This window comes from Vicugna pacos, chromosome 2, assembly GCF_048564905.1.
Source record: "Vicugna pacos chromosome 2, VicPac4, whole genome shotgun sequence".
Classification (NCBI taxonomy): Eukaryota; Metazoa; Chordata; class Mammalia; order Artiodactyla; family Camelidae; genus Vicugna; species Vicugna pacos.
Window position 1 is genome coordinate 63,181,786 of NC_132988.1, and position 27,922 is coordinate 63,209,707.

General features: G+C 32.4%; 1 protein-coding gene across 9 annotated transcripts in view; it reads left to right on the forward strand.

Annotated features, from left to right (window-relative positions):
• The window catches only part of ADGRL3 (adhesion G protein-coupled receptor L3), a 730,953-nt gene that overhangs the window by 699,922 nt on the left and 3,109 nt on the right, over window positions 1-27,922 (forward strand). For 8 of the 9 annotated variants that reach the window (XM_072940759.1, XM_072940764.1, XM_072940763.1 and 5 more), the window contains one exon: window positions 4,262-4,358. In XM_072940759.1, coding sequence (XP_072796860.1) covers window positions 4,262-4,358 — 97 coding nt within the window. Of the gene's footprint in view, window positions 1-4,261; window positions 4,359-22,091; window positions 22,221-26,698; window positions 26,717-27,922 lie in introns of all 9 variants that reach the window. The other variant, XM_072940768.1, reaches the window with a different exon arrangement.

Sequence of the window (27,922 nt, forward strand, 5' to 3'; positions counted from 1 at the left end):
CACTTTTATAGTTATAACACCATAATTCTAATGTTGGGGAAAAAAACTTACATTGTTTCTTTATGCTCATTATAATACTAATTCTGATTAACTATGACAATCCAACCTATATAAAGTGACTGTTACTTAAATTCAGTCTGTTTAGGAAAAATAATAAATATTTCATATTAGCTGTGAACTTCCATGAACAAAGTCTAGAATACTCACTGATATTAAGGTAAAATTCTGGGAGTATAGATGCCTTTTTCACATCAGAGAACTTCTAAAATAACAATCCTGAAATTTTTTATTAAGAAATAGTTTCTCTTATATAATGCCAAGCAGTCTTCTAAGCTCTGGAGATAAAATGTTAAAAGACAAATAACTTCCCGTATGATCTGGAGCTTACATTCTAGTTGTAAAAGGCAGAAAATGTATTAGCAAACAAATAAACCAACAGAGAATATCAGATTATGAGAGCTGGTAGAGAACCAAATATGATAATGGGATACAGAACATCCAGGTGGTTACTTGGATTAATGCTGGACAAAGACTATTTGGGGAGATGACAGGAAGGAAGTTCAGGGAAGGAGAACTCCAGGTGAGAGAACATCTTATATAAAGCCCTTAAGTGGGCAGAACTTGCAAATTCAGGAATAGGAAGAATGTCATTGGCTAAAGCAGTGAGAGAGTCAATGGGAGATGAAGTCAAAGATATTAGGTATTTGTAAGGGTATGGAAGTTTAGAATTTATTTTGATTATTGTAGAAAGCCAATGTGTCCATTTAGCAAAGGAAGTGACAGGAAATCACTCATGTAATAAAGATCACATGGCTAGTATGTAGGTAATGGAGGGGTGTGATTGGCAAGACTAAAAAGTAAAAATCCTCTCCACTGTTGGTTCCCATACCTACTTCCTGGTGCTAACCACTTATAAAAGGTTGATAATACCCCTAACCACACAAATGCATATTCACAGAGATATGTACAGGATTGGTGTGTGTGTGTATTTATAAAAACTATGGACTGAAGTATTGTCCTTTCCACTTTGACCTTTCATTAACTGTTCTGTCATTTACCTTTCATTTGTTTTACTGACTTTGTAGATGTATTTACTTTTATTATATGATATTCAAAATGTAAAATATGTAACACATATTAAATTGTGAAGCATTGTAATAAAATCAACACCTGTGAACTCATCATCTACCTTAGGAAATAGAATGTTTTCCATTTGTTTTTCTCTTCCTGGAACCTCTCCCTAACTCATCCCTGTGCTTCCCTACCAGAGACACTCTACTAACTTTGTTCTTCATTTCCTTGACTTATTTGAATAGTTTATTCTTCTTCAAAAAAGATGTTGCTTACTCTGCCTTTTAAAAAATCTTTCTTTAAAATGATATCTTACTGTAAATGCTCTTCTGTGACTTGCTTTTACTCACGCCCACATTCTAAGGCTCGTCTGGTTCATCCCATGAACATTTAAGTGCTGGCTCTGTGTCACACATACTATGTACTTTTCCTCTGCCTGTAATATTTTATCCTTTTCTCCTCTTCCTACTCAACTATTATTTGATATATTGCGGGTACTTGTTAATCTTCTAGATTAGGAGCCAGATGACTGGATTCAGATATTGTTTATGCACGTACTTGAATCTGTGATATTCAACATCTTAACCTCTAAACCTCAGTTTTCTGATGAATAAAAGAATACCTACCTCAAGGAATTCTTAGGAGGTTTCAATGAGTGAATACATGAAAAATATATAGCATAGAACATAGAATTAATAGAAATATTTGAATATAATATATTTAATATATATTTTTATATATACTCATATATAATAATTACCATGTACTAGGCATTATTTCAGGTGTGTGATACATCAATGAACAAAAAAATACAAAATTTCTGTTCTTCTAGACCTCACCCTAATGCAGACATTGGACATTAAGTATTAGACATTAGTGAGGGGTGTATAGCTCAGTGGTAGAGTGCAAGTTTAGAATGCACAAAGTCCTGGGTTCAATCCCCAGTACCTCCATCAAAAAAATTGGACGTTAAATATAAATATAAGAATTAAGTACATTATAATAATACAGAGTATCATAGAAGATAGTAATGATTCTAGGGTCAGAAATTGTAAAGTTGGGTGGATGGAGTACAGTTCTAAATAGGGTGATCTAGTGAGGTCTCCTTAAGGAGAAAATATTTGAGTAAAAATTAAAAGAGATGAAGGAGTTATTCATACCAGTATCTGGGAAAGGAGCACCCCAGACAGAAGAAACAATTGTGCAAAGCCTAAGGCAGAAGCATGCTTGGCATGTTAAGGAACAGCATGGAAACAGGTGTGGCTAGCCCAGGTAGGAGAGACTAACAGATGATAATAATAGAAGATAATAGAGGCAGTTCAAATAAATGTCACCTAACAACGATCATAATTCCATCAACTCTCAGTTGAGATGTCACTGCTTCAGTGCAGTGTTTGCAGATTTTCTAGACAAGGACATATTCCTTTATAATGTGCACTTAAGATGTCTCCAAAATTATGTAGTATAATAAACATTAACAAAAGCACACAAAATATAAGTGTATGGCACTGTGATTTATCACCCTTCCCCAGGTCGAATATTAGAATATTGGGAGTACCTCAGAAACCCTTTGACCTGTTCTCAATCATCCACCTCAAAACATAACCACTGTCTTAACTTTGAACAGCAGTTCTTGTTTTGCATGTATTTGGTACTTACTCAAAAGACATTATTCAGTACATATCCTTTTATGTTCTCCTTCTTTCCTCGGACATCTATATTGCTTTTTAATTTTCATTGCTGTATATTACTTGATAATTTATTCATCTCTTCAGCCATTAATAGTTATTTGGGTTCTTCACAGTTTTCAGTGACAATAAGTAATGCTTCTGTGGAGATTTGTGGGTACATGGACTTCTGCGTTATTTCTGTTGCTTAATATTTGATTAATCTGTCACTTACTGGTCTAGCAGTTCCAAGAAAGTAAAGGTGGTTTGTGTTTGCCTTTCCCCTCTGTATTTCCTAGATTAGTATTCGGCATGTGGTAGAAAGGAATTAATATTGTTAATTAACTAACTAATACAACAAATACAAGAGATTTGTCTCCAGTATTTCAGTTTGAAGTTTTGGAATGTTTTTCAGTAGAAACATTTTTCTAGTGCTCAAGGTCTAAATCCTGCTCTGGTTTTCTTATTATACTTTCATTAGTTTTGCTGTTTATGTATGTGTTTGCTGACCTATGTAACAATGTAGACAATATTTCTGAAGGATAAACTTGTCCCAAAATTTATAAAAGTAGTTGTCTAATATTTTAAGGTTAGATACTCCTGTTATTCAAAGAGTTCAAATATATTTGGACTATAACCCATTTGTGAGCTTGATTTCCCCATTGCTACTAGTAATAGTTGTTATAACTTTTTTATCTTTGGAAAAGCTTCTAAAAATATTTTGTTTCTTGGTCACAAGATTGTTAATACTCAATAAAATAGCAAAACAATAAACCAGAAAAAAAGCCCCCCAAAATGGAAAAATATTACACTGCTTTCTTGAATTATCCAACACTTAGAAAATTGAATTTGAGAATATATATAATGATGTAAGAATGTTCAGTTCTGTATAAAACTTCCTACTGTGAAGAAATGAATAAAGATGAATCGACTTCCTTTATCTCCTTCAAAAGAAAGAAAAGTCAAGATACTATGTAACCTGTAAAATTACATTGGTCTTCTTACAAAATTTATTGAAAATGTTGAGTTTAGTAGCATTTGGGTAGTAATCCGTGTTCTTTTCTTACCAAACTACTTCTCGCAAGATTCTGATTTCTTAAGCTAAATCTTTTGTTAATAAAAATGACAATTTAATGCATAAATATCCCATTCCCATAAAAGTTACAATGAAAATAATTAGTTTTACTTTAGAAATTACAATTATTAAATTCTGTCTAGAACACATTTTTATGTATCTTAAACATATTTAAAGAAGGATAGTACATTACATTTATTCCTTTTAAAGAGCTGTAATTATTTCTGGTATAAGCATTTAAGAATACTCTCAATGAGAACCAGTTATCATCATTAATTTAGTTTCTGATATTCTCATGCTACTCTATTACAAGCATGTAGAAGTTGTATATTTGCCAGATGCCAGACATCTAGGTCTCCTCTAACTATAACAGAAACAAAAAAGAGTAATTTGTGTGAAAATTCACCGCATGGTGAGTTCATTTCCTTTTTTCCTTTTCCCCATCCAGAGCCGAATTCGTAGAATGTGGAATGACACGGTCCGAAAGCAGTCAGAGTCTTCCTTCATTACTGGAGATATAAACAGTTCAGCGTCACTCAACAGAGGTAATTAGAAATGATTGTTCCTACTTATTCTTTTTGTGATTACTTCAAGAAGTTCTTAAATGCATTGCTTTATTTTTAACTTCTGGACCTTGTTCCATGTGATAGGAATTTTGCAGGAGTATAAAACCTAGTTGAGTGTAGCAGTGAGTCTCATTATTCATAAGTCTTTCTTTTTCAATCCTGAATTTTCAGGAAATCTTTTCTAAAGAGAAGTGTAAAAACGAGCAACTTTTTTCTTTAGTCATCTGCCACCGCTATAAACCGGTGAGCTGTCAGGCCTCATTGAAAGCAGTGGAAGTGGGCAATTATGTGGCTGTATAGTCCGCTGAGCATCGTAGAGTTCCACATTGTCCCAGGTACAGAGCAATTTCACAGTCTTTGTGGAAGCAAAATTATACTGTCTAGTACATACTTCAGGCAACCTGTGTATTGGGGGAAAAACCACATCTAATCTTAATATCAAAAAGACTTGTCCAGACAATATTGGATATTTAAAGATACAGGAGAAGAAAACATATAAATGATTTTTTTGGTGTGTATGTACTGCTAGTTAAAATGCTTCTAGGGGCATCATTTAGATCTTGCAAATGAAATTTCCTAATGTACTATTTTGTTTGTGGTTGATTTTTTTATTCTCTCTCTCTCCTCCCTTCCTCTAGCACCTACCAGCATGTGTGTTTGTGTGATTAGAATTAAATTGGCTGCTATAAAAATGAGTTGATACAATATTTGTGGAAAGCTGGAGTACACTACAGTCAGTGCTCAGAAATCTTTAGAATACAGTTTTATCTGGAGGTGGGGGGTGGTGTTTGTATGAGCATATGCTAATCCCAGTGTCCTAAGAGAGAGTTTTTTAATGTATATATTCAGTTGTTACTTTTATGATCAACATCGTTTTTTTTCCTTACCTCCAAACTAGAATTATTTGTTTGTTTTAAACTTGTTTCTGTCAGCTTTTTGTTATACTGAATGCTACTTAGAAACCAAATAATTTAACAATTACAACTTTGATATAGGGATTCACCCACTTATCCATATTACGTATAATCTTGATTGGCTTTCGTACGTTATTTGTGGCAGTGATGTAGTAACTATAATCTAGTGTCGATGCTAACTTGTCTATATCACTTTTGCTTAAGTAAGAAGAGTGAGTGCAAATATTTCTCCACATATGAAGAAAATACATTAAAATAAAACAGTTACCTTCTTGTACTTTGTTTCATTTTTAGTTTGTTTTCAATAATTTCTCTCAAGTATTCTTCTCTTGTAAAGTTTTTTTTTAATGGTTAGTTTGTGAAAATTTATTTAAATATGAATACTCAACTTTTTTGACATACTTTCCAAATCATAGACAACAAATTGCTTACAAATGCTTCCAATGTTTAGGAATTCATTTTCTTTCACACTGACAGATTTTCTTTTTTCTTTAAATAATCTCATACATAGGAAATTTTCAGTATGTTCCTAGAAAACTATTCTCATTAATAGGATTTATTATTGGAAGTATCTTGCATCTAATGATCACAGCAACCATAGAATAAGAGTTTAAACAAAAGATGAAAAAAATATGATTTTAATGATGCAGTTTATTTGCCTACTGTGAAGATGGAGAAAATATGTAAAATAACTACTTGGTCTAGCATTATGATTTATGTAAATTTATCTAAATTTATATAAACTTAGCAAGGTATGTAGCTTTATTAAAAACTATTTTAAATGAATAATTTTTATGACCTTGATTTTAAGGTCGGTCACATTATGTAACATTGCAGTGTTCTTTTTAGTTCCTTCTCAAAAATTTCATCAACTTGGAATATGTGATATGTGGATGAATAGGTCAGTTTGAAATAGATTTAAATAAAATAGTGTACTTTATATTGTCTGATCATATGTTTAAATGCTTTTAAAAATCTTTAGCTTTAAAAGGTATTTCTTAAAGTTATTGAAGAAAGGGTATAAAAATTTCTTGTAACATCCAACAAGTTATTTTAATGATAGCTTAGGGGAGGGTTTAAATTGAATTTATGATTTGGAGTATGTCCATGCAGTGATCTTGTCCTTCAGGATATAGATTCTTCCTTTCACATGGTGACTTTAATGGTGATAGACATCACAGTGGTTTTCCTGATCTCCTACATTAATTTCCCAGTTCCCCCAAGTCAGTAACTCCTCATTTTATTCTCATCTCATTATTTTTTATCTTAGATGAGTGCCGTACTTTAAAATTTTATTTCTTCATATTATATCTCTAAAACTAGTCCTTAACCTCCTTCTTTAATCTTGTCTTATTTCCCAGGGTCCTATCTTCCCTGCATTCAGGCGTGTGTATCATATTTAGGTAGGTGGCATCCAAGATTCACCTTTCCAGATAAACTTCAGTCACCTCAGCAACATAATTATTCACATCTATTTATTCAAAAGACTATATTCTCTATTATTCAAATAAAATCTTTAGGCATTGCATTTTTACATCATCATATATTCTAACTTCCCATTCATTCTTAGTTTCTTAAAGCTGGAATATTTTTATTTAATTCAAACTCCATTTTCTTTTTTTTCTAAGTTAGATATATTAAATCTCATGTTTGTCTTTGGAATACTTCCGGTCTTCGAAAAATATAAGAATTTATCTAAAAATTAGTCCTATTTTCACTTTAGGGTTTCTTTCCTATTCATACCACTGCCTAATTCATCAAAAGAATAATTATTTTAAAATTCTGTATGTCTTATCATCTATTCTTCCAAATAAGAATCCATCATTGTCATCTTTGGGATTCATTAAGAATAAAGCATCCACCATACAGTGCAGAAATCCGTCTCAATAGTTTTTATTTTTTTTTAATCATCTCTAATATTCTGTTCTTGAACCAACTTGTTGCATCCTGTGTGTCAGATAACTTGTTTAGATATCCCAGTGTGATTAACTTGGTTACTATTGAAATTTTTCTCCTTGGAATCAAGCAAGACCTTGGAAGATTTATCGATAATTTTCAACTCATGTAACCATTCTTACATATTCTCTTTGAAACTTTGTTATTTGATCACCTCATCTCTTTAAAACCTTTTATTACATTTGTCCTTTGAATATCTATAGTTATGAAGATGTTTCCAAGTGTTCCCTGTACATTTGAAAATATTTTTCTTCTGTTGACTTGCTTGCTCCAATGCTACACACTTATGCAAATCCAGAGTTCTCTGGAGCCAATACCCATAAACCCAGGACTCCCAACCATCAAGTTTACTTCACCTGTGCCACTGTATACACAGGTAGGAGGTTTTTGAGAGCCTTAAGGTGATGGTTCATTACAGAGGGTTTCAAGGAAAGTTAACTCTAATTCAAACCCAAGTTTCACAAACGCCACAGAAAGATTTGTTTATTTAAATACACACTGTTTACACATACCTTGATGTCAGTCCTCAATCCCCAAGCTCCTCCCAGGCCACTGGAAATCTAATCCAAATTTCTAGTAGCTTCAACTTCCTAGTGATAGTAGAAACAATTCGTAGCTATAGTAATCTTTCCCACCTGTATCTCCTACCCATAATCCCTGCTGGCTAAACCACATTCTGAGTCATTTAGGTTAACGATACCTGTAAAACTTGAGTTTGATCCCAAAGTGAAGCATTTGGGGAGACATTTCTCTGGTGGTTCCGTTCATTGTTATACACATTTCCACTCTTTTTGCAGATTTATATAGAAATTGGGATACTTTCTGTAATTAAATTTTATTAGACTTTATCATCATGAATAATGTAATTGCATTTCCCATTTTTTTTAATTTAATAAATTCAACTGACATCAGAAATTTCAGTTTAAGTCAAATTTTGCTAGGTAGCTTCTACAAATATGGTATTGTTGTATGAATTGCAGAAAGATGCCTCTTCCCCCCCTCGCCCCCACCCCAAGCTGTACATTGCAAAAATGTGCCCCATCCGGGTGGCAGAACTGGCAAAAAGACACTTCTCCTTCTGAAACTATAACTTGGCTAGCATTGTGAGTTTTTATTTACCCCTGCCTCCAATCCTCGTTCTCATCAACCTCCCACACAAATTAATGCAACACAGATCTTTATACATGGAGAATTGATCTGCAAAGCTATATATATTTAAGCCAAATTTAAGTGTTACATGACAGAATAATGTCTGATTTGTAGGTGTGTAGCACTTATTTGTTAATACTGACAGATTCTCCTTTCAAGGTTCAGATTTATGTTAATCTACGCATGCATTCTCAGTAAATTTAAATAATTAGCAAAATTATGGTGGCCTATGGCAATCTTGTCATAATTTTTAAGGGTAAATTTTAGTTCTCAGCGGCACAACTGTCTACTGAAAGTTGACCTCAACTGTTAGGAGCGTTGTTGATACAAAGGAGAAAAGTGCCATCAAATAGACGTTTGCAAATAGTCGAGTTACTTGTTGCAGTTTTGCCTAGCAGTTTTGTGAATGGAGTTTGGTAGATTGCTCAACTTCTCAGTGTCTGTGCAATAGAGATATAAATAGTACCCCATTCAGAGGGACCTTGAGTGGGCTGAGTTAGTATATGCTAATTGCTTACAACAGTGCCAGGAATATAATAAGTACTATTATTATTATTATTATTTTATTCAGAAGTTCACTTATATTTTCTAACAAAGAAAACTGGTCCTTGGCAGTGATTTCAAGTAATCGGGTATTAAAATTCATCTTTCCTACTGAAGATTTCCTTTCCTTTTTTATTTTCTGCTAATAGGTGGGAGGAATGATGTGGTTACCTGAATGTCAAAAGAAATAATAATTTACCTAAGATGATGTTCCCCTTGAGGCTAACAAAAAGAAATAAACTAATAAGACTTGAATTGTCTCTTTTAAATTAGAAATTAACTGCAAATTACATCTGCCTAGTTGTACTTCCACTTTTGATTTATAACTATACTTCAGCGTTGAAGAAATAAAAGTAAAATACTTCTTCTCCTTACCTGAGAGAACAATATAAGCAGACACTGGCTTCCTTTCCTCCAAGCCCCATCCTACCGCTTCAGAAGCATAGCGAGCACTAGTTCAATTCAGACAGCCGTGCTGAACACCCCGCTGTGTAGCAGAATAGGGATGTGATCCCTTCATTCCTTTTTTAAACTCATGTCTTCCCAGAGCCTGTATTGTCTTTCCCAGGAGGATGGTCACTGGGGCAGAAGAAACTTCACAGTAAATCACCTGCCATCTCATTGATATTCAGGCTACTAAACATAGTTTGGTTTTATGTTTGTAAGGAAAAATACAAATGAAAAGTGTAAGTGGTGTTTCACTGCAATTAATGATTCTGTGAATTAAAGCTACTAAGGTGAACACTCATACTCATTCACTCCACCTTGTTAATGCCAGTAAATATAATTTGACTTATATGCATAAAATATATCATATCTCCCCCAAAACCTTGCTGTTTTGAATGATTGTAAAATCATTGGTTGTAATAGAAACCAGATCCTGATATAATCTGACATCTATTTGTGGAATTTTAGAAACAGTTAGTTAATGATATGCCTAAGAATAGTTGCATGACTAACAAATTAGGCTAGCCTGTGTAACAAATTACTTTTTGTTATGAACAAGTATTGCAATGATATGAGTGCAAATATAAGAAGTATCCTATGGCATGGACACGTTTTTCATTTGAGATTCACCTTTGTGTTCTTTATATTCTTCATTGTAAATGAGGCAACAGTATTTTCTGTGTTAATTTCTTTCCTTTGATGTGTCCTCAATAAAGACATAATCAGAAAATGTACAATAAAATAAGGAACTCCTCTGTTTTAGGAAAATCAGTTTTATACACAAAAGCAAAATATGTACAAATTTTAAAAGTGAAATGCTGCGTCAAATAGATAATTAAACACTGCTATTAATGTCCTGATTCCCAACTCAAGGAGACCAAATAATTTTCAGAATGAACTCTTCTTGCAAAATGAAATATATTAAACACTGATTTTTAGTCAGTCAGGGGGAAATGTTCTTGCTATAAGTTATTAGCAAGAACTGAAAAAGAAAAACTGAAAATGTTTGCCCTAGTAAGACCTTTTTATGTTTTGCTTCTAACTTTGTCTCTTTGTTACGAATTCTTCAAATCATTCAACCTCTGACAGCCAACTATACAATAGTAAACATTCTTTTAATTTATTATTATTATTATAGCTTTCAAAGATCCCTTCACAAAGAGGGCTATTTATGTTGAGTAGGTTCCTCACTTTTATGGTTTATTATTCTATTGCCCTTATTGCTTTGTATATAGTTAACAGTATCTCTTACCTCTTTATTCAAAATCAAACAAACCATAGTGAGATACTTTGATAACTTCTAAATATAGTGCTATAGAACATTTCCAGTTAGTTTTGGAATATTACTTTTGCTTTGTATAGGTTGCTGAGGATGTAATTCTAAACAGCATCTTTTTTTGAGAACTAAATGTGGATACTCCAGCTTATCTTCAGAAATGACTGGTATTCTTTTCTCTGATAGGACAATATGCCTCTTTATAATCTTGATCAGTTTGTGATGTTATTTTGTTATCCATTATCTTATGTCCATGAAGAACCTGGGTTTCTTGGTAGCTTGTCCAAAATCATATGCTTAATAAAGATGAAATCTAGATTCTGAACAAGATCTTTCTGATCAAAAAGCCCTACTTACAGTAATAAAAATATTCACTCTTTTCTTATAATGATAGTTTTTCATGAAGCTTGCTGAAGATTAGAATAAGGATATTTTCCAAGAATGTATTTCAGAGTGATTTTTATCACCTTATATAGAAATAAGATATTCTTAAAGCACAATTATTCACATCTTTATTTCTTAATTTCCTTGATGTGCTATTCATTTCTTTCTACTTTATTTTCTTCAAAGTATAGTTCTTTAGTCTGGATCCATCCTATTCATTTAGGGAAAGGAAAGCTTTAGAATATTCTGAATATATGGGGAGATAATTGACCAGTTACATTTCTTTTACAAAGCTATTCATTATGGAATAGGCTGAATATACTATACATAACTGTCCAATTGTGGGACTTAAGTTGCAAGAATTTTGTAATCCTTCTTCTCTGCTGGAAGTTCCCAAATACCAAAAGACTCAAGATGTTTTATTAGATACTTTAATCTTGAATTTTCCATTTTTTGTATTTTAGTAAAAGGATGAACATTTTGGTCACAGCAAAGATTGTGTTAAAAATTCAGGTATATAGCTTTTGCCTGTAATCATTTAGTAATAGAACCAAAGATACAACTTTCCAAAAATCTTTGTGCTCCTGAATTTCATATTCCTTGAAACTGTCTTCTCTCCGGACAATGTAATAATGCCTCAAACAAGTAGGAAATCTATTTGAGTTGACTTCAAATAGGTAGCGATAATATTATAAATTAAACTTATTACTTTTATATGCCACTTCCAGTTTTAATAAAAACTATGAAATGTCTTATATTCAAAATTTAGAAACAAGCAAAACCAGACTGTACGTCTCACTTGGAAAAATATTCCTACTGTATTACAGACATAAAGGTTGTGATGATATAAATACAGTATATAATATAAAAAGTTGACTAACAGAGAAATCACTTTTTGAAATTATTTTTTTCTAAGAAATAGATTATATTAACCTGTATCTTATATCTTGAAAGTGAAAGTATCCCTATTGGGAAAAAAGGATACTTAAGTTGCCCTCACTGGTAACTGTGTAGTATCCAAGTAAAACAGCCCCTGCTGGAGGCTTGCACTTGCATAGTTCAACCTTACATACTGCACACCATGTAAAAGTAAGTGTTTATGTGATACCGTCCTATGATCTCCATAATAGGTTTTCCTCATAATTTATTATTGTAAGGAGTGTGGGTGCTTCAAAAACTAGGACAAGTTACCACCACATTCATAGAAAGTAATTTACAACCTCAGAAAATCACCGGAGAATTAAGAAGGATTTAGGATGATATACAGATTGAAGGAAGAGAATTAGTCTTGATGTAGAAAAATAGAAACAGTATGTTTCCTGAAACAACCTCAGTCTAAACAGAACAGAGCTGATTATGATTACATGACAAAATAAGCCTTCTCTGAACAGCATCATCAAGACTTTTTATTCATAGATACCTTGTTTTAATTCATACCTACTTTTCTCAGGCATACTTTTTTCAAATAAAGTTTCGAATTTTAAATTCAGATTTTAGCCAGGATAGACTTTCTGCATGTGAGTTCATATAATTTGCACAATATAAGAAAATATGCCAATACAGGGCAGAGAATTATGCAGAAAATTTTATTTTCTTCAAATTGGTAAAATATTTTATATGTTTAAATAGTTATTATAATTTATTTGTTCTGAGGTTTCTTTTATTCAGCAGAAATGCAAACCAGTATGTGATTTACAAATAAATAAAGCTGTGGGAATGCCTACATACCACATACTACATACTAATTCTTACTGAAAAGAACTGTGGTTTACTTCCATTTATCCTGTGGTTAAGTGCATGGCCCATTATCTTTAGGCTCAGTATTCTTTGTTTTGAGTACTATACCAATGTATTTTAAATGCCCAAGTTAAAAGCACACAGAAATACATGCCTTTGAACACAAAAGATGAGTTTTCCAGATGAATGACTGAGTAGTATAGTTCATCATTTCCACTGTAGACCAACCACCTCCTATATTGTGAAGCAAAGATTCATCGAGAATTCTGAGTTGCAATCCACAGTCAGAAAACCAAAGATCTCTGAGCAGCTCTGTAATTATGGAAAAAAAACAACAGTGAATATCTAATGGCATCAGTTTCTTCATACACAACGCAACTGGATTGTGTTGAATTTCATGGCAAAAAAAAATGTGTGTGTGTGTGTGTATAAAATACTTTAAAGATTAGAAAAAATATATCTTAGATTTTAGGCTAAAGAAGGAATTCTTAAAAAACAAAATAACAAAATAAGAAAGATCATAAAGTGTAAGAAAACTACAGAAAAGATTCTTATCTCAAAATTTAAACAGTACTCAAAACAGGTTAGCTACTGGAAGGAAGTAAAACAACACGTGTAACAAAATGTTAGTGACTACATTGTACAAAGAATGTCTACAAATCAATAAATAAAATTCAGTAACCTAAAATATATCTGGGCAACAGATAGGAACAGGCAATTCACAGAATGGGAAACCCTTACAGCCAATAAACAAACGAAAAGTTACACCATCTCTCTGGTAGTCAGGAAAATGCAAAGTGTAACAGTAATATGAGATGTTTCATACTCAGTCAAATTGGCAAAATCAGTCTGACAATAACAAGCCCTAGTGAGAATTTAAGAAATAGACACTGTCTGTGGAAGTGTGAAGTGATACAAACACATTTGATAGCATTTTGGCAATACATTGTAAATTGAAAACGTGGACAACATATGACCCAGTAATTTGACTTGTAAGTATTGATTGTAGAAAAACTCATGTATCTAGGCAAGAAGACACGTATAAAGCCAATTAGTGCAAAATAAGAGAGAATAGAATAGGTAATTTGTAGGGTTCCCAATTCTAAAGCTCGGAATTTATATATTAAAATACAGGCAATACCTCTGCATCCAGAATATTTTGTTTTATACTGAGCTAACAATAATCCAGTCTGTACTCTGGAGAAAAGTTGTCATTGAAACCCATATTAGTATATTCCCAGCGAATGAATTAGCTATTAAAAGAAGCTAAAGTATCTCTGAACCATTTGAAAGAAATTTAATAGGCAGGTTGATTAAAATTTAATAGCAAACTTGTTGGCTATTAAAAGTGCACAGTGTGATAAATCAAGATGTCAGCTCTTCAATTTATGACTTTAGAAAAAAAATGATGAAAGAGCTCTTGGCTTTCAATAAAACATTTCTTCTTTAACACTTTGTAATTTCATTAATTGTGTGGATAAAAGCAGTAAAAATATAAAAGTATGGTTTCTGTGGCTTTAAAATTTGTTTCATATAACTTTTAAGGATAGCATGCAGTTTTTTTAGTTTTATTTTTTATTATAAACAACTTAGTCCTGATTAATATGGCTGTCTCTGTTTTATAAAGTAGCCCTTTAAATTGAGCTAATCATTGCTTACACTCTCTGTAGACTGCGTGTGTGTTGAAATTGTTTTGTTACACAGAAAAGCAAAAAATAGGAAACAAAATATTTAAAATAGAAAATACCTATTGGATCAGTTCTCCATAGTTCTAGAAGTCTCTTTTCTCTATTTACTTTTATTTTTCTTTATTTATATTATGTAAATTAACACATGAATATGAAAATAAAATAATTGGACATTACAGAAAAGCATATGAGAAAAAGTAATACACTTCTATTAAGTCTCTAGTAAAATTTTGCTGAAACATATTTTTGGAAGAAGATGATTAAAAATATGTTTGAGAATCACTGATTTAAATGTGTTTAAGTAAAACTACCAAAGCCATGTGTGACATTGAATAAATTATGAGCGTCTCTGGACCTGTGTTTCTTTATGTATTGAGTGATGATAGTAGAGCAGACAATTTTAGAATCTTATTTTGTTGTAAATTCTGAGCTATAGCCTTCCTCCATTGTGTTATATTGCAATTGATTAGGTGATACTTATATATCTAAAATATTTTGACTACTTTTGATTCACTTTTTCCTCTTTTCTTATTTATAATTACTTACTAAAGAAAGAGATACATCTTTTTTCCTTTATACCACTTTTCTTAACTCTTTGAAAAAGAAATAAAAGCCACAGAATCCTTTCACCAGAAAGAAATGAAGGGGTGTGTGTGTGTCTGTGTGTGTCTGTGTGTTTGTGCACAACTGAGCGCACATAGACCTAAAGCATTTTACACACAATTTTAAGGGTTCCACAGTTTCATAGACACCATCTCCTGTGAAAGACTCCTTGCCTTATACTGAAGTTAGTATTATTATTCTATAGAAAATACCATCGTACATGAAACTATTTTTACTTGTACAAAATGAACTCTCCATTTGGGGCCAAAATTAATGTCTGAAGGCAGAAGCGCAAAGGCATCACTCAGTTGTAACTCTGCTTTGTATATAACTCTGACTTGCATACATCAGCCAACATATATAGTGGAAATGACTTCATAAAAGAAAAATATGTCAAACCAAGGGAGAGAGAACGATAAGGGAATTGAATGGAGGATGAGGCACATTAAGGAAGAGAGAATCATCTGGGTAAAACTCGTTTTTGAAATAAAATAAACAGAACACTTACCATTCTATATATTTATACATTAGAATTTGAAAATTGAGGTGTATTGGCACATGATTGTTAAAGTATGCTTGTATTCAGTTGTTTCATTAGATCGCCATTAGATCTTGAATTATAAAACATCGCCCGTTTAATATGATCGAATAAGAATGTAAGTACATTTTTTAAAAAATGAAGTGTGGGGCAAAGCAGCATGACATTTCAGTTTATTTTAAGAGCTTTTCCGTATACTTTTGTTAGCCTGCTGTCAAGAAGAAATGGTGTTTGAATTAAGTTTCTGAATGATACAATATAGATTCAAGTGAGATCCAGCTCTCATCTTTTTCAAATCTGTTCTTCACAATTTCAAAGCACACAGATCTGCTGTAGATTTTCAGTCCTCAATCACATGTATCACACTGAACTGGCCTAGGCAGTGCTGTCATTCAGGGAGTCCCAGTAGTCATAAACACCTGTTTGATTTTCAAAATGAAAGAAATGTAACAGTTTTGTGGTAAAACTATACGTTTGAAAAGAGGATACTCATTATTCCATTCAAATTTCTTTCATTCACAAACTTATATCAACCTCAATCTTCAGATGTAAGGTTAAAAAAAGAGAATAAAAGAACCTCTTTTTAAAATGACTCTCTCTTTGATTTTATACTTAATCTTTTTCAGTAGCTTAAAAGTCTGATTTACAAAAATTTGTCAGAAAAACTTCCCTAAGTTTTTCAGTATGTAATATGAAAATTCTGTTTGTTTTCTATCACGCTTTCGCCAGAAATAAAGATTTTGTTCTTGGTCCTCTGTTGACAGCCTTGTTGATGATTCACATATGCTGAAATTCAATGTTAATTCTTTTTCCATGCTTTTATTAAAGAGCTAACCCTTGTTTCTGATAGCAAATAAGCAGGTTGACTAGACTGTAGCCAGGATTTTGAGAGTCAAGGAATTAGATAACATCTATTTTTACCTAGCCATCTTGAGCTTTTTTACCCTATTTGAGTTTTTTATTTTGAGTCATGGCAGGTTGTGTTGTTTTTTCCCCTCTAATTATTATCTGCAGCTAGTATTCAGGTAGCATTTTGTATTTCCAAATAGTTATATGAGTATTTATCTTTGCTTTAAAAGTTTCAGTGTTATGGTCCTTGGCATAGTGTTAGAAGAATGTAAATCACGTTAGGTATTAGACAAATGGCTCTCTTTAAAAATTTACTCAAATTATAAAACTGCTCATAATTGATAAAATAACTTGGTTTTAGTTTTCGTATTTTCAAAATGCTGTAGATGTCACATAAATTTTTTTATTAATTAAGCAAATAATTATTGAGCTCTAAGAACTGTTCTAAACATGTGGTATAGAACAGTGAAAAAATCCTATGTATTCCCTGTTTTCCTGGGGTTTACATCCCAGTGACATTGGTACATAAATGTTCTTTTCACATACATTGCGCTGTAACAATCTTCCCCTTCTACTTACCCACCAACGTCAACTTATTTGTGTCTTCAGACTGACTAACCAGTAAGCTTAACTATTCAGCTGAAAAGCTGTGACAGATGGTCTGTAAACACTGATCTTCTGAGAAGTCTTCAGCAATTTCACAGCTATTAGAAGGGAACTTAACAAATCAGAAGTTAGTTGGAGGGAAGAGGAAGAGACAGGATGGACAGAACCTTGGAAAATCGTATCAGAATTCAAAGTGACCCGAGTAAATTGGAGAGACAACCAGAAGCAAACAGAATAGACTTGGGCAAACGACAAGTGAAATGCAGTGCAGCTACAGGGAAAAGACAAAAGTGTGCACTTAAAAGGTGAAGGAGGACAGGTTCTTTTCAGGTTTTAGATAAGAAATCTAGGCATTGGCAACAATTGGGGTTTTTTTTAAGCACAGTCATTGCTGTCTTTCAGAAGTATAACTGAAATGCCTAAATGTGAGTGGATACTGTAGGTAACACCTTCTAGGAAAATTGTACTTGTTTGGAATGGCGACAGGAAAAATGGCCTCTTGGGGTCACTCCAAGCCATGACTGTCCATAAAAAAGTATTAACTTTTTACACTGAGTGAATCAAAGGAGAGATAATTGTTCGATTATTCAGACATCTCCTTCATTCTTTCAAACCGGCAAACCCATAGAGCTTATTCATAACCTTATACTCTTTGCAAAATATTAATCAGCAAACTCCACATCCTATTCTGTAGTTCCTGTTACTGGGCCCTCACCTGTGTTATAAATCTCCACTTTTAGGACTAAAGTTAGTTTCAGTGTTGCTAGTTACATTGGTTTCAAATGGTACAGGAGGAATAAAAATGAATGATAGTAAGAAAGCAACTTAATTTAAATGGTGATTCTTTTTCTGTCATGAAAAAAAGATAAAGAGGAAATTGGTTTTATTGTTATGTTTAAACAATTTTATGTTTATATGTTTTTAGGTTTAACAGCAGGTGGTTCTCCAATCAGGTCACTCAGTACAACTGTGTATTATTAGTACAGCAGCACTAATTCTGATACAAATGGCTGATTCTGGATTGCATGCGATCTGAGGAAGCAACTTACCAGAGCCACATGACAGAGAGTGAATATTGTTCCATTTCACCAATATTGTGTCATAATACAGCCATAAACTAATCCATTTCTATTGTTGCTGGCCTTTCCAGCCTAGCAGAAATTAATGATAAATAAGTGAACTTTAAAACTGTCTTCCTACATTAGTAGGTTTCACTGATTAAAGGGCTTTCAAGTACATTCAAAAATTAGAAAAACACTAGGAAAAACTGAAAAGGAACTTTATGTTAGGAAAGTATAACCACATAGATTATACAAATTTGGAAAGCTTCATTAGAATACCATTATGGAACTCCATTTTTGTATGATTAAACTTCTTTTTGTTCTTATATTATTTGCTTTTTAATAACCTAAATGCTAAGCAGAAACCAAAATATTGAATCACCTGCTTCTTGCTTACGCTTGATTCTTCCCAACTCAATTGTTTCCTTATGCTAAATTATAGGTCATTTTTTAAGTTAAATTATTTTATCATTTATTTTTTAAATTGAGATAAATTGACATATAACATTATGTTAGTTTTGGGTACATAGCATAACTCAGTGTTTGTATATATTGTGAAATGGTCACCACAATGAGTCTCGTTAACATTCATCACCATAGCTAGTTATATATTTTTTTCTTTTGATGAGAACTTGTAAGCAGATCATCTTCTTCTACATCAGCATAGGAAAAAAACAAAAGAATGTTTTCTTTCATAAGCTATATGAAGCAAGGAGGAATGTGGTTTGCCATCTTACCAGCCTGCTGTTTGTTTTCCAATTAGTTCAAATTAAATAATGTGTAGAAATGAAGAAGAGTGTGTGGAGATACAGTTGTGAGTCCCAGCCATAAAGATCTTATTCTTACTTGGTCTGGGAGGGAGTGTAAAGAATTTGAGCAATTTTATATTTTTAAGGTTTTACCCCAGTTCATTTTAAGTTGCTCACACCTTTCATTTTCTATTTAAGTGCTTATTTACAGTAACTTTAGAAAGGAATTACTTGTCTTAGAAGACCAGCTTCCCCTTTTCACTTGAAAAAAGGCCACAAAAACAAATAGTAGGTAGCAAGTATGATTTACGGTGTTTTGCTTTTTAAACATGTTGTGCCAAGCAAATCCTGTCTCAAACAATTAGTGTTAAAGATGCTCTATAACAACAATATCCATATTTAAGATTTTCAGTATTTGTTTCTTATCGGAAAGGCACTATAGCCAACTCTTTCTAGCTTTTGCTACTAATGTACTATATATTTAATTCATCAGTGGGAAATAATATCCTGATATACCCATTGATATGATAAATTCAAGTTCAGTCATGTCACCATGTAAAGACGTTTAAATATATATGATGTACAATTTCAGCAAATATTCATTGATCACATAGTAAGTGAAAACTTCTGTGATGGCTCTATGCTAGTTCTTTGCAGAATGTGTAGGATGAAAACATGTATGGCATATTTCCTGAAAGAACTGAAACATTCTAGTTCTAGAGATTTAACAAGCTTTAAAATTGTCCTTTAAACAAGAGTTCAGGTTCCCAAGTTTGAGGTTAAAATGTTTATGACACTTAATTTAGAGCCATGATTAAGAAAAAATTTAAATTGCCAAGGCAAAGTTTTCCCTTTTCATTTTTTTTAACATTTCTATGAGTCACGAAATGTTTTTGCTTTACTCATTCAATATAAATTACTTGTTACTTTGAAATAATTGTAGCTTCACTTGCAATTGTATGAAATCATGTACCTTTTACCCTGTTTCCCTCAATAATATCTTGTAAAACTACACTACAGTGTCACAGCCAGAATATTGACTTGATACAACCCACTAACTTTGTTCGTATCTTCAATTTTATTTATATTTAATTGTATTTGTGTTTGTTTGTGTTTATGTGTGTGTGTGTTTAGTTCAGTACAACTCTATCACAAGAGCAGGTTTGTGTATACAGCACCATAGACAAGATAAGAGTAGTTTCATCATCACAGGATGCCTCATGTTACCCTTTTATGACCATCCCACTCCCCTCCTCTTTGCATTTTTAAACCCTGGCAACCACTGATCTGTTCTCCATTACTGTAATTCTGTCATTTCAAGAATGTTTTATATATATATATATATATATATATACATATATACATACACACACACACATACACATATACATATATATATGGAATAATTCAGTATATAACCTTTTGAATTGTCTCTTTTACTCAGTATAATTCTCTAGAAATTCATCCAGGTTATTTTATGTGTATTGATAGTTGTTCCTTTTTATTGCTGAGTAGTATTCCATAGTATGGATGTGCCACAGGCTATTTAACCATCCACCAGTTGAAAGACATCTGTGCTTTTTCTCATTAGGGGCTATTACAAACAAAGCTGCCTTGAACATTCATGTATAGATTTTTGTGTGATCATAAATTTCCAGTTCTCTGGGATAAATGTCCAAAAGTACAGTTGCTGGGTGGTATTGGTAATTGCACACTTAGTTTTATAAGAAACGGACAAAGTGTTTTTCAGAGTAGCTGTACCATCTCATATTTCCAACAGCAAAGTATGAGTGATCCTGTTTGTCTTCATCCATGCCAGCATTTCATGTCATCATAATTTTTATTTTAAGTGTGTAATGATATCTCACTATGGTTTTAATCTGTATTTCCTTCATGGCTAATAATAGTTCTTTTCATGAGCTTATTTGCCACCTGTATACCCTCTTCCATGAAATGTCTGTTTATACCTTTGGCCCATTTTCTAATTGTTTTTTCTAATTGTTTTGTTTGTTGTTGATTGTCTCTTTTTTACTGTTGACTTCTGCGAGTTCTCCGAAGTCCCAAGTATCCAAAATATTAGTCCTTTGTTTAATTACAAAAATTTATAAATTTTTCTGCAAATATTTTCTCCTGTTATATATGTTATATTTTCATTCTCTAATATATATATTTAAATTAACATTACCTGCTATTTCAGTCTATCCCTATACAGTTTGTGTTTTCCTTTCTGCAGTCATTTTTCTTTTCTTTATTATCTAACAGAAATTCACATTCTGTCTATCATTTCCATACAGTGCCTAGTTATACTTAATAGAGCTGTTTTTCTAAATGTTTTGGGTTTTTTTTTTGTTAAATGGCTTGGGAGGGTGGAAGATTGTAATGCATACTGATAGTATGTTAGACCCTAAGTATATCTGTTCATAAGGAGATGAAAGAGTTAAATTTTGTTCCTTTGCTATGCCAAAGTTCAAACAACCAGTTGGAAAATGGAAAATGGAATTATATATATTGCTTGATACCATGAAGTTAATATTTTATTTAAAATATTTAAAGGTAATATCCCCATGATTATTTTATCAGTCTTGTAAGTTCACCTAATTAGTATGCTTACTATGGTGTACTAATAAGAGTGATTATATTTTATTTCATTTCAATTTTAAAAATTTCCCTTCATAGAATTTTAAGAAATGTCAAAATCTTCTGTTGTGTCAACAACTGCTCTCCAAATGAGTGTTTTATCATAAATGTTGCCTTTTATTGTTTTCATTGAAAACAACCCAATGGTTTCTGTGATTGAGGGAATGTTTTGTTTAATCTTAGCTTTTCTTTTTGTGTTTTAAACTTTTTTTTCAGCTTTTGTTTTGTGCTTTGTGTTTTGTTTGTATGGGAGACTGTATTTTGCTTTTATTTTTTTATTTTCATTTTTAGCAAGCATGGGAATATATTCTTGCTTACACTCTGGGAAAGAGAACACCCTAAATGTGGCTTAATCAACATTGTAAATCATTCTCTTTCTTTCCCATTGACTCAGATATGTGCATTGTTGGAAATGTGTGCTTTAGTAGCATATATTTTTGAGTCTAATTAGCTGCCTGCCTGTAATCAGGACTATGTCAACTGTTGTCATTCTAAATGTTTCCTTTCTTTTCTTCAAACACATTTGCCTGATTGACCTTTTTTTTTTTCTCTGTCTTTCTATGGGGCTGCTCCAGGAGCCATGGCTAATCATCTTATAAGCAATGCTCTGCTTCGTCCGCATGGTACTAACAATCCCTATAATACATTGCTTGGGGAACCGGCGGTCTGTAACAACCCTTCTGTCAGCATGTACAACGCACAAGGTGTGCTGGAGTTTATCTTAATTTTTTCAAGTGAGAGTCCCATTTATGTAGCTTTTATGGCCACATTCTATTTTTCTTTCTTACCTCCTGCCTCTTCTTCCTTTTGGAAGCAGACACACAGACTCTTTTCACCTTCCATCCCCCTTGGTGCTTTTATTTTCCATTTTCCTTAGTAAGAAATGGATTCCTTCCTTCTGATAAACAAATGCTTGATTCATCAATATGTGTTTGTTTCTCTGTAATGTTTTAAAATGTATTGTGGTTTGTCAGTAGTTTTCTTGTTGATTGATTTCTATATTAAATACCGATGTATTCATTTTGAGATATGAGATATTTGCCTAAGGTAAGTAAGATAAAGGAAGACTTGATTCAATAGTCTTAATGCTATAGGATCAAGAAAATAATCTTACTCTGTTATACCATCAAGCACACTCTAGGCACAAAGCATCATTACTAACGAAAGCGTTTAGATCAACTCCATGGAAAATTACATTGAAATGAGCCATGGAGAAAAGAACAGTGAGATTGGGCTGTATCCTAGGTTGATATTGTCTGCGTGAACTAGCTCAGAAAGGCCAAGAAATGCTCTTTCTACTGTGGCTACATGTTAAAAAAAACAAGGGTTTTGAATATGGTTCTTCTGTATAACCTCCAACTTTGAATGATTTAAAGATGTAATCGTATCTCAAACAAATAAGCATACATCTCTCTAAAATCACATTCAATCTAAGCATTTGGACCTAGTTTTACCTTTTCTAAGATTAAAATTTATTAGGGGCACAAGAAGTTTAAAATATTCATATTATAAGTGAAGTGACCACAGGAAAAAAAATTATTCAAGTGGAAGTTTCATAATAGAAACATTTTAGTGAGTGATCCACCTACTTAAAATTATATTTGAAAGAAAATTCACCCTAACACACAGACTTCAGTGGTTCCTTCAAGGTAGATGTGAGAGATTAGCAGTATTTAACTTTCCCAGGCAACTTTGAATGAAATTTCTGTTATCCTCTTTGGGGATCTTTGTGGGGTGCGTGTGTGTTTCCTTCAGAGGTAAAAGATTTAGTGGCATGAGTGTGAAAAACTTGGTGTGAATGCCTATCCCAGAAAAGCGTGTTTGTTGCAACATGGCCATTGGGTGTCTAAAACCATTTGAGTTTCCTGGTAACACCTTGCCAAATATGAAGGATGATTTTTAAATTATTTCAAAAATACAGAAGTGGGTAGTTCAGAATTGACTTCAGGAATCAAGTCAAGTTGTTTGTCAATGGGATTAAATAATTAAGCAAACTGTCAATTTTAACAAGTTTCTTAAGGCTTACACCTAAGATTCACAGACTTAGAATCAAAAGGAGGAATAGAGCTCATTGAATCCTCCTTACTACATTGCTGGCTTTCTGTCAACCTTGCTCAAGTATTTCCTCTAACAAGACCCCCTTCCTATCTCAGGATTTCATATGTTCAGTTGCTGAAATGCTCCATTTGTTATGTGTTTTTTCTTTCCATTGAGCCAAAATTTGCCTCTGGCCATGTTGCTTAAGTTTGCCTTCTAGAACAAAGATGAGCAAAGCATTTTTCTGCTCTCAGTGGCAATCCTTTAAATACTTGAAAGCAGTTCATCTGACTTTTTTTAGTCCTCCATTTCCCTAGAAGGTCAACCTCAGTGCTATCAGTAGGCGAGAGCTCCTTTACATGGTCTGTCATTTCATTGTAGCACTTAATGATGTGTACATTACACAACGCACCAAATGTGGTTTGGCAGAACAATTTTGCAGACCTTATAGAGGCTTGTTTGGGTTTTTTTCCCTTTATTTTCATTAGGCTAACTGACAGATAATTGTGTCATTAGAAACATGTTAACGTGTGCTGACATACTAATAAGTTTTGAATGATGTTACATGGAGATTTACTTCATATCTGCAAATTAAATATATTCTACATTGTTCACCTTACGCAGAGTTGTTAGAAATTGTTTTAAAATAAGTAAGAAATTTAGATCACGTTTTGTTTAGCTTTTTTTGATTATTCACATAGAATTTCTAATGTCTTATATAATAAAAAAAACTAACAATTAGTAATCTATACATTTTCCCTTATTCGGTACCTGCCTTCTTGTCTTCTTTTATTACTGATATCCTAAATTAGGGGATTTTATAAGGATGGACACTATTATAAACACTATCAAAGTGAAATTCTCAGGACAAAATTTAAAATCATGCCATACAGATCCAAAGTTCGATTCCTGTGGGGCCTCTTACTAAATATTGCTATTAAGGTTATCAGTAAATATACAAAGGATTCTTCTGAATGGATGTGTTGTTTATGCCACGAAATTAAATAAATTCTTCTGACTTTTCTTAAAAACAAAATAATTTTATTATTGGTTTTCAGAGTCAGAAATGGAATCGTTCAACTATTTTATGTTGTAAAATTTTTTAAGATGTTAAACTGTGGTAGTGCTTAAAATAGTTCTTTTTTTTAAAACACTGACCAAAAATAAAACTTGGTGATTGTCATATTGCTACTAATCTTATGCTTTCAGATGAATGCACTTATATTCTTACTGGCAAGGTGAAATCTTACATGAAATATAGGTGGCTCGGTATGTACTAGAGTGGTTTATGTTAAATTACCACTTGATTCTGTTCTGTTGGTCCTTTAATTCTGTTGTACCAGTGCCATCCAAGCAAAGAAGCATTCAGATTTAATGTATCCATTTTTGTTTGTGATACCTTTATTTAAAATATGTAAAGATGTATTTATAGTGTTACTGATGCATATGCATATAGAGTTAGGAATAAAGATGAATAATATGCTTTTGTTATGTTGGATTTGGATTCTCTTTATGTAAATATTTAAAACTTCATGCGTAGTATTTCTGGACCAGTATCTTCTCATCAGTATTGGAGAATTCAGTTTTTATAAGATAAGTCTCATTATAGATTAACCTGTCAACAAAATATAATATAGAGAAGCCATGCTTTTACAAGATAATTTACATTTTAAAGTAATTTAATTCAATTATAAAACTTTAAAGAAAGATGTGTATCTTTAGGATGGGATATAGTTGAAAAGTACAGTATGGATGTCAAAGACACAAAGTTGTAGTGTAAAGTGCATAAGTAAGTATTCTGTTGTGGCTTTCAAAGCCTAAGGCAGATGTGACGAGACGGAGAGAGAGAGCAGTGCACTGAGTGTATCTAGAGGATTCCCTTTCTGATCCCAGTTCTGCCACTGTTAGCAGAGTGGTGTTAGATGAGGCTTAACCTCTCTTGGCTGCAGTTTCCTCATCTTGAAAGACAGGAATTGAATTTCAGTTATCTTTCAAATGTTGTCATTTACAGAAGGAGCTGTAATAAGCCTACAAACAGTTTCCATCTGTTGCTATACTAGTTTGGCTCTTTATTTCAAAACTGATTTTGAAACTTTCAAAGAAATTTCCTCTGCATTTTGAAATATTGTTGGTCTTTTGCTGAGAAGCAAATCAGTTTTTTAAAGTACAAAAACAGTATCTCTGAACCAGTGGTTAAATTATAACAGATTGGAATCTCTTGAAATGATCTAGCCCAGTGACTTCAGTGGTTTTTACTTTGTGATGATTTAACTTTCCTGTAAACAAAATCAGCAAAAGCAGGTTTTTTTGATCTGATTAAAATATGAGTTAAAATATGATTAAAAATGAGTTTTTTTAAAAAATAATTTTGCTAGGATTGTTTTAAAATGTTTGATTGCATATGACTGCAACAATCTAGAAGAAAACCTGATATTGATGGTGGTATGTTTTCCCCTTCACATTTTCTTGATACAGAATAATGGTTGGATTTAACCTTTCTCTTTCTTCATAGTTATACAACTTCTGAATATGAGCTTTAGAAATGACAGTATTGATCCGTATTATTTACAAATAATAAAAGGCATTTGTATAGGTACAATGGGGGAGAAGTAACCTTTGTACATAAGACATAAGAGAAAAAACACAATTATGAAAAGCTCAAACTGTGTTTTTTTCCTCTGTATATAAGCTAAAGATTTTATTTATAATCTTACTGAAATTTTTTAAAGTTAAATATCATTCCTTAGAAGCAAGTATGTCCTAACATACACACACAAATATGTAATATTGAAATATATTTATGGAAATAGTCATGCCTTACCCTCAAGATTTTACTCTCTTTGGTTGGTGTGGTAATTTTAACTTAAAAATAAATGTGTATTTGAAATTTACAAATTGAGAAAATGCTTATTAAAGACTTTATTAGCATGTGATAAGGGGGTTTCTGATTTTCTGACTAACATTTCAGTATTTTTAATTATGATAAACCATGTAACACAGACTCATGAATTTTGGGGCAGTGGAATTATTTCCTTTGACTCTTTTTTCTGCATATCATCAATTTGCTTTTTACTCATGTTTCTTCTACTGTCGCTGTAAGCTTACTTGTTGTTTTTTCTTTCCTTTTCTTCATGCTGTCGTTTAGAGCCCTACAGAGAGACAAGTATGGGAGTAAAGCTAAACATTGCATATCAAATGTAATTTTTTTTAGTTCACTTTTATTGCATCACATATAGATGATGTAGTTATTAAAAACAGTTCATCTCACAATTTCAAAACTAAAGAACCTATGAATTGACTTATACAAATATATGTTAATAGAGATTAGACGCTTTTGTTGTCTGATTCTTTTATTGTGTCACATAACATAGTTATTAAGTCTCATGTAATGTTTGTGTGAGTTAAATTGTTTTTAAATTAAGCATTTATTTTTGCTAAGTAATTCATAAACTTTTAATTTTCATTACTACATTCCATCGTACAAATATGTGTCACATGCAACATACCCACTTTATTTTACTATGGCTGTTTTCAACCCGTACCTAATGCATTGACAACAGAAATAATAAACACGTTTCAATGCATCAGTCGCTCAACCATAATCATCAAGCATACCATGGCAGCCTCTGCAGCAGCAATCACCCATCACATATGGCCCTTTAAAAAGCATTTACTTTTATTTTTTCTTAACATTGTGGATTTGTCTACAGAATACCTATAACATGAAAATAAATCGCTTCACCCTATGTCTGTGATGGCTGCTTTTTAATGTACTTAATGCATTGCTGTTTTTGAAAACTGTGTTACTTGACTATAGAGTGTGCATCAGATGTCCATATAAAAATTGATATATTTGGGACGCTTTATTTAAACCAGCAACGAACTAGTTCAGTCTTGGTAAACATAACTGCATCACAGATATAGAATGAATGCTGTATTTTCACAATTTAGCCGTCTATTGAGAAGTTTAATAGAATTCTTCAATTAATGTTCCGTAAAGAAATACCCTTACTTATTTAGCAGTATTGGTTAAATGTTTGTGTTTTATTTTCTTTTGTGGTTGCATTTGAAGTGATTTATGGAACTATTATAGAATCTTGGATTTCTGTTCATTCAAGAAAATGCAAAAATCTTGAAAAAGCATGTGGTCAAATTATTTCACTGCAGCTGTTTTATCCCAGAATAAGATGTTTAATCTCTTTTAAACCCAAAGTTTAATATGCACACAAAGTCATCACTCATTATGAAATGGAACCTTTGATACTGACACTATGCTTTTAGGAATCACATCACCCAAATGTCTTTACACATTCTTTTGTAGAATTACCTAAAGACCCTAAGTAATAGTGGATTAATACATAATAGTAAC